This window comes from Cydia amplana, chromosome 13, assembly GCF_948474715.1.
Source record: "Cydia amplana chromosome 13, ilCydAmpl1.1, whole genome shotgun sequence".
Lineage (NCBI taxonomy): Eukaryota > Metazoa > Arthropoda > Insecta > Lepidoptera > Tortricidae > Cydia > Cydia amplana.
The window spans coordinates 17,572,550-17,581,173 of record NC_086081.1 but is presented as its reverse complement, the minus strand read 5'-3'; the positions used below and the strand labels follow the sequence as shown (position 1 = coordinate 17,581,173).

Genomic DNA, 8,624 nt, shown 5'->3' with positions numbered 1-8,624 from the left:
TACCGCCGGTAACCTCGGCGGTTGGTGAATATTGAAACGTTTCGTTTAAAAAGACCGATGCTCGCGAGACAAAAAGTGAAGGGTCGAGACTGATTGTAACAGTTTTCACCGTGGACGACTAGTACGAATGCTAAAATACGATTCCTAAACGAGTATTTTTAAATTCGACATTGGCAAAAATACAAAATTGAAAATATACTTAAATAAAATAATAATAATCTTTTCACCGGCCAAACTTCAACACCATAACCGGCACTTTCCCCACTATATTTACAATAGCCCGCCTGTTGGGACAGATTTACGGGTATCTATTTGTACCCGTGAATGGGTTCTAGCAGGTGTATTACATAACAGCAAACTTCTCCAAAGGGGCTCTACGTGTTGGATCTGTATCCCCACGCACGCCTATCAAATGACCGGGATGTATATACCTGTAAGTTTATAAGAGAGACAAATAATAATAATTAAAAAACCCTGAGAAGTTGGAAGTTGCAGCCGGGAGCTCGTTCACGTCCCGGACCCAGACGGGACCTTGCCGGAGTTGGAGTCGAGGACGAGAAACAAGTGTATTAGTGAGATATTCAAAGGCAGGTGCGGTGCATAGTGCATACTGCACACTGTGGTGTGCGGTTATAAGCACTCGTTTGACAATTTTTTTTCTCGTATTGAATCAGTATCGTGTTATCTTCATTATCATTTCTTATTTTACATTTCTTATCTTTTATTAAGTAATAAAAATAAGTCTAAACCGGTCAGGCGGCGAGGCAATAAATCGACTCCTTAGTGAAACTCATAATGGCATGCGTCATGGAAATGTCCCGCACCCCGAATGCGGGCCCTAGCGATCGATGAAACTGGAGCCTTTCCGGACGCGATAACGCACACGTCATATCGTACAAAATGTATGAAAAATTAAGAGCTCCTAAGAAATAAGCCCTTGTCGGCCGAGCTTTTAGGTTGAGCATCCATAAAGGCAATATTCTAATGAACAAGAACTTAAAATTAAAAAAAGAAAACATTATATTATAAGTACCTATAGTTATTTCAGTAACTTTTATAGTAACCCATGCATTTACATTTTGTAAATGTCGTGTAGCAAAATGTAACTGCTGATAAATTACATTAAAATGGTGACTTTTTTACTGTTCTGAAGTTGCTTCTTATTATAAATTATAAGTACAAGTAAGGCTCACAACATTCAAACTCAAAAAGAGTAAAAATCTAGCACACCAACCTGTAGCAACTTCAACCACTCTATCAAAGTACTTGGGTTCTAACAATCCGTTGTCATTGCCCGGAGTCAATATAACTCCATTATCCGACTCGTAGAACTTTATTCCATCCTCCAGTGCCTTGCCCAAGTTAACATAAATATGTATCTGTGCGTTGTTCCTGAGCCCACTGATTACGGTCCGGTCTGTGTTTAAACCTTTGGCAAGATGGATGTGGCGTCTTCGCATTCGGCTGAGCCCAATCTGTTTTATCTGTGCCCAGCAATTGGTGAAAGTGCCATGGACAACTGTAGGGTATTTGGCCTGTAAGTAGAAATATATGTTATTTTTTTAACATTTAACTAAGGTATTGCTTAGTAAATATATTAAAAACGGGTCACTCACGTATTTTAAGTCGAAAAACGCTCAAGAAATTTTTCATTCAGTCACCCTAAAGAATGACTCATAGTCCCGAATGCACTTCACTGGTTTTATACGAGCAAAATTCGGTATCACTCCGTTCATTCATGAGTTATGAGTTAGTTATTTAGGGTGACGAATGAAAAATTTCTTGAGCGTTTTTCGACTTAAAATACATGAGTGACCCGTTTTTAATATATTTACTATGTCTTTGTCTCACGGAAGTTTTTGTTAAGGTATTGCTGTCTGAGAAACGATTTAGAACTTATGACAATTTCTAATGCTTTCAGATTTCTGGAAAAAAATATTGCATGTAGGTATGTAGCTGAAATATCTAAACTTCACAGATATCTACATTAACCAAAGAATTATGAAATAATAATAATTAAAGTAAAGCAATACTTGTCCAAATGGCAAAATAAACCCTCCTTCAGTGAATACTTACTCAAAGTCAAAGTTTGTAGGCAAGGTGTAATCTGTATTTCTACTTAGTGCTTAATGATAGATAAGTAGTCACAAGAAGCAATTATGTGGCTGTTTGAACATGATACAAACTGAGCTTATCATAATGAGAAACAATAAAACATTGTTCTAAATGTTCTGTATAGTATACCTACCTAAATAAATTTAAATTATCAACCAACTATTTAGCACAGGAAGTTAGTTATTATTATAATATTTAAATATATATGTAGAGTATTCATACAAAAGGGCTTATTTCTGTATGAATAAAAAAAATAAGCCCTTTTGAAAAGACACTCCTCAGTTGTCCATTTCCTTGCTCTATCATGTTTGACAATCCTTTTGTGAAATTCTTAAATTTGTGTTAAATTTGATTTGTTTAATAATCCAATATTATTATTATGGAATAATAACATCAATAAATTGCTCTGATAATTAGCTTAAGATAATATTTGTTAACGATTCGAATAAAGTATATTTTGAGTTGAGTTGAGTTTGAGTTTCATACTTTGGACTAAACTCTTTAATGTTTAGCCTTACTTTCATGATCTGTTTCATAATTTTCTTAACCACCATTTGAAAGGGTGACCCTTCTGGATTTTCTGAACAATTCTTGTAAATATGTTCTAAAATTAAATTAAGGTAAATTGTGTTAAATGCTCTCATGTGATTTACAGAGTTAAGAGGCAATTATTGTCTACTCACTGTCAGAATAGGAGTCAACTCCACATCAGTAACTTTATCAATGCTGTGTCCCTGGTTAGCCTTGATCTCTGTGGCCCCAGTGTCCGGGTTCACTCTCAGTTGGAATCTCTGTTTCTCATTATTTCGGACGACCCGCTTTATGTCGCTGCTGCTGTACTGCTTGAATGATTTGTGGTTTAATATTTTTTCAACATCAATGTATCCTTCTGGGCTAAAACAGAAAGTATTATGATGAGCAATGTCCATTTATTGACCTGACGTCTACCTATTTAGCCTACCTAGCTGTCAATAAAACCCACTCCTCTATCTACCTCAACCACTATTTTGTGCCCCATTGATTCTGGCCATTTTAATCCCAGTCAAAAAGCAGTTTTATTAAAATCAAAATAAAGCTACTTTCCACCTGCGGTTTTTCTCATGTGTAAAAAAAAAGGTTGTAACAAAACTGTGGTGGGGTGGCCCAAGCGGCTGGGGAGCGGGAGACAAGGGCTGGAGATAGGTATCCATCCATTCTGGGCAGACGACAAAACTTGCGAGCGATCAATAGTACATAAGAGAAGCATTGATAATTGAGTTTATCAATATAGGAACTCCCTACCTGCCAATAAATACTGCCCCGTAGAATCAAATGTCTGGTCATCACTCATTATTAACACAGTGAACTGAAGTTTTGTTACCTACTATAATGCAATTAATTGTGTTGCTGGTAGTTTAAAGCTTTTCAGGAACTTGTGGTACTGCCCTGCTTAATGTGACAACTGTTTGCTCAACTTCAAACATTCACATTTTAGAGGGATAATGATTGGTTATAACCAGTTTAATAACAATTGCTCTTCTAAGTGAAACGGAACAAAAAGTACAAAGACCGCATACATACGCGATTTTGTACAAATAAACCCCCGAAACTAAATAAAAATCTATTTGGTTGTTGACAATAATGTCAGGTTTGCAAGAGCATGGATGGAGCAAGTCAACCGAAACTTGTTCAAAGCGCCGTTATGATAATAATACACATATCATGTCAACAAATAACGAACCTCAAGTCGAGTCCTTGCTTTACCGCTCCGTGTCGCAAAAGCCACGACAAGGATTTACTCAGCTGTATATCCTTACTATTCCTACAAAAATCACCACACCACTGAATCAGCTGCAATTTAAAGGCAGGGAACAACAAGTGAAACTGCTTCGTCAACAGAATTTCAACAAAAGAGAACAGTTGCACTGCACTTACATTTAGCAATGCAATTTATTCAGTGAGTATTTGCGCGAGAGACGTGAAAGCACTTTGTAATTAACTTGACTAATTTCGAACTTACTAATTAACATGCAAGTTTAGGTATTAATTAGAAAATAATGGAAATAAATACTAAAGTTGCAGGCCTGTCCGGACGATTCAATATGAGGGGATTGAGGGGTGAAGGAGAGGATTGCCAGATTAATTTTACAAGTTCCTCTATCTTTTATTGAATACCTGTTTCCTACTATACTTGGTCAAACAGATCTTGTCAGTAGAAAAAGGCGGCAAATTTGAAAAATGTAGGGCGAAGGGATATCGTCCCATAGAAAATTTGAATTTCGCGCTTTTTTTACTGACAAGATTTGCTTGACCAGCTTTATTATATCTATGGTTAAGCCATTTCCGCCAGTAGAAAATACCGGTAAATATAGCTGGTCAACCAAATCTTGTCAGTAAAAAAAAGGCGCGAAATTCAAATTTTCCATGGACGATATCCCTTCGCGCCTACATTTTTCAAATTTGCCGCCTTTTTCAACTGTCAAGATCTGGTTGACCAAGTATAAAAAAAAATTAGGCGCGAAGGGTTATCGTCCCATAGAAAATTTTTCTACTGACAAAGTTGTTTGAAAGACTATAGTTGGTCAAACCAATTTGTCAGTAAATAGGAACAAAAAAACTATACTTATCCTTTTCTTTTGGGTGCTAGTACTAGTGTAAGACAAAGATAGTATGATTCTCTCTGTCTATATTTGAAATGAGACAGTAGTTTGACACGCTATATATAGCTGGTCAAGCAGATCTTGTCAGTAGAAAAAGGCGGCAAATTTAAAAAATGTAGGCGCGAAGGGATATCGTCCCATAGAAAATTTGAATTTCGCACCTTTTTTTACTGACACTTGCTTGACCAGCTATAATAAACATTTCGTATTGTTGATAGATCAAGCGCGGGTTAAGCGTGTTCGTTTAATTTTTACAAGCTTTTATTTAACTAGCCTTAAAAATATGTTTCTTTTTGTCATTTTAAGCCAGCACAAAATTACAGGACGTCGAAAATGGCCTGAATCGCTTCGAGAAAAGGATGGTACGGCCGTGTCTCTTTGTTTTGCTCGACTTGGAGGGGGCACTGCCGTGCCCCCAGATTTTCTAATTTATTCTAATCGGCGGAGCCATACATTTATTCAGCTTTAAGCTATGCTCGCAACTCGCAAGGTCTACAGCTCACAGAGCCACTAGTTTTAGAATGTACGTAGGATGTACTAGTACTACATAATAATTATAATAGTTTTTTTTCTACTTCCGTACTTTCATTTGTAATTTAAAGGGTCGTACACACATCTTTAAAACCCTACCTTATAGTTGTCAAGACAAGTCTTTAGTCCAGTGGTTCCTAACCTTTTCAGTCCGATCACCCCTATGCAGGGCCGGATTAACCCTAAGTCAGAGTAGGCAACTGCCTATGGGCCCCGCCTCGGCTAGGGGGCCCCGGCGGCCCCGCGCGCGCCAAAAACAATATTTGTTTCATATGGCCAAAATTCATAAATATTGTTTTTATTGTACCTAAATATTTATACCTAATACCTACTTAATGTCCAATATCAGTTTCTCAGATACACAATCATTAGAGGATTATGTAAATTATTACTAGTTAGTTATTATTATTAGTTATTTTATAGATTTAAAGTCTGTAATATCGAGCTCGATTTTCAGGCTCCCGAGGGCCTAATACCTCATCTCCGAGTAACTCTTGCACATATTATTGTCGAGTAACATTTGACGATTGGTTCGTGTCAGAGCGCTGCTTTCTTACAGTTCGACCTTCGGCGTCGTTTTTTAACAAATATAAACATTGATTTAAGAAGCTTGGCCTTTTGCCTTGCATGAAAGCTCACCTCGCTGGTTATAAGTACGCTTCGGGCTTCTTAAGTAATGTGGAGATTGCTGAGCTCGACCTTCAGCCTCACTTTTTACCTCCATTTTTGGTTTGTCTTCCAAATCTCCTCTTCTTCAGCTTAGCCTTTGCGCCTTTGGCCTCGCTGCGCCAAGCTCGGCCTGCGGTCTCGCTTTTTAATACAATGGACATTGGTTGGCGTCTGTGCTCTAGTTGAGCTTATCCTGAAGCACGGCTTTGACTGTGGAACTTCGGATTTTTAGGCCCGGCCCGGCCTTTTTAACACGCTTTCACAATTTTTTATCAAAAAATTTCGCGCTCGCTGCGCTCGCGTTTTTTGTTGCTTTTATAGAATAGAATAGTAAAGTAGTAGAATAGAAAAAGCTTTATTCAAAAACGCTTCATTTAAACTTAACTAATAAAAACACTGACATAGATTGGTTATAAAGCGTTCCTGAAATGGTCTCCACTCAGCTTCATGTCAAGGAACCTTTGAAGTCCCCGACGCTGGTCTTCCGTGGAAACCCTTTCGAGAGAGCGCAACTATAAGCTATACAATTTAAATTAAATATAATACTACAGCTATACAAATTAAATTAAATATAATTTAGTTTTTTTTTATTAAATTTATTAAATTAAATATAATTTAGCTTTTCTGGTTGACCCTGTACCTACATGCTAACTTGACTGGTGAAAGTGGTGAATGAATAGTAATTTAAACCTATGGAATATCTTTATTATTATAGGTGAACCAGGATCTATTGAGGGTGCGCCATGTTACGGAAATTTGTTGGTACTAATTTCTAGCAATGGCAACAATTTTAATAATAGACAACATCTACCCTCTATGATAGTTGTCAATATTGACAATGTAAACATTGCTTTGTCTAGTTTCGTGTGAATTATTATTAGACTGTAATAATCATGCCGAAAGTTTTAGATTTTACAGAGAAAAAAGTTGTAAATAGTGTATATAGTTATTTATTGGAAAAAAAACGTGCGGGAGAGAAATTTCTTCCATTAAAAAACATAACGAAAGGTAGCATCTGAATTGACGGGTAAGTTTCAAACTTATGGACAAATGTCACTATAGTCAGGTCGTCACGATTTGGTTGATGTCTTGTAATAATGTTATTTGTAAAATTATCTATATAAATTCTTACTTAAACTCTTGCGTTACTTATTGACTTTACGCTATTCATTTTATCTAAATCGAGTCAGCCATTTAAGCGTAAAAACCGAAGAAATATCCAAACATCAAACTTCGCACTTATTAAAGTTGTCGGACTAAAACAAAAATCATCTGCCAATTTCCATTGTCCCCACTATACAAATTGTTGCTATATAAAATTCAAAACGAGCGCCCTCATGACAATACTACCAAAGTTCTGGTTTACCTATACGTTAATTTTAATCATGTGGCTCGGCGTATGGTATTATGGTCGGGCAATCGCTGTTCAGCCTCGCACAATATTTAACTACCTATTGAGAAAAAAAGGGCTCTCCCCACACTTGACGCAAAAAGGAATCGGCAAAAACTGATAGAAAAAAGCTTTATGTCCACGCAATAAGAGCGAAAAAGACATCGCTTGGCATGTTCGGATCGGCTCAACCGACACCTGAAGGTTGAAATTAAAACCACAAACTTACTTCCATGAACTGAAAAATGAACATTATGTATGCAGAATTGACTGTAAGGGCCTAAGGGGGCCCCGAGCATTGCACTGCCTAGGGGCCCCGACATGCTTAATCCGGCCCTGCCCCTATGCTATGACTAACTAGGGAACCTGATTTTATCCCTCCTCCCAATGGTAATAAAACTAATAAAAAATAAAACGTGTACGTTTGTTGTATTGTTATATTAGGTTAGCTTATTACCCCCGTAAAATACCAGTTTTACCCCCACGGGGGTAATTACCCCCAGGTTAGGAACCACTGCTTTAGTCTATTCCCCAAAAAATCATTTGTGCACTGCATACACGCAGTATCTTTTTGGCACTTTTTCGATACTTCGTGTAATGACCACTTAAAAAATATTGTATGAAATAAATTGTTGCCAACCTTATTTAAAATGCCATCACTGACAAATAAATGAACCATAGACATGTTTTTTAATTTCATTAATTCATTCATTCACTCATGATTCACTCAAGTCAGGCGTGTCTCACTCCGCGATTTCGTCGCTTTGCTACAGGTAGCTAAAAGTACATCCGTTCGGCCCCAATTTTGGGGAAAGCCATAAGCCGCGCGTGGCGCTGTCGCCACCTAGCGGCCATATCTGAGGGCCTACCGCGAACCACGTTCGACGTGTTGCCTCTCTGTCGCACTTGTGAATTCGTACGTAAGTGTGACAAGGAGGCAATACGTCGAACGTGGTTCGCGGTAGGCCCTCTGTGCTGATCGTAACAGACGCGTTTTGTTAGAGAGTGAGTCTTTTGTACTTAGTTTAGTACTATTATTTATTCTGTGCTCAAGTCCACCTAGATGACATGAAAAATATTTGTTAACAAATTTATTTCAAAGTAAGTGCTTGATCGTAGAAAAAGTATTGTATGCAACGTTGTTTAACTGAGTCAAAAAATACTCGTGGCGTCTTTGTTAACAATTTTCGGCTTCGTCTCAAATTGATACTCACGCCACTCGCCTTTTTTGGCCTCTCTTAAACAACGGTTGCATAAAATACTATTATTGTCGATAGATA

General features: G+C 37.5%; 1 protein-coding gene across 1 annotated transcript; it reads right to left on the bottom strand.

The window, feature by feature from the left end:
- Window positions 1–507: 507 nt before the first annotated feature.
- On the bottom strand, window positions 508–4,177 carry LOC134653743 (tRNA 2'-phosphotransferase 1). The gene is made up of 5 exons (XM_063509138.1): window positions 4,030–4,177; window positions 3,836–3,916; window positions 2,799–3,009; window positions 1,231–1,535; window positions 508–610 (listed from the first exon to the last, which is right to left on the bottom strand). Coding segments are annotated over exons 1-5 (702 nt in total). The 5' UTR covers window positions 4,032–4,177.
- Window positions 4,178–8,624: the final 4,447 nt, after the last annotated feature.

Coding starts and splice junctions, on each gene's coding strand:
- LOC134653743 (XM_063509138.1), bottom strand. Junction 3,010..3,835: donor AAGCAAGGACTCGACTTGAG/GTTCGTTATTTG, acceptor TTTCTGTTTTAG/CCCAGAAGGATACATTGATG. Junction 611..1,230: donor GTTGAAGTTGCTACAGGTTG/GTGTGCTAGATT, acceptor CACAGTGTGCAG/TATGCACTATGCACCGCACC.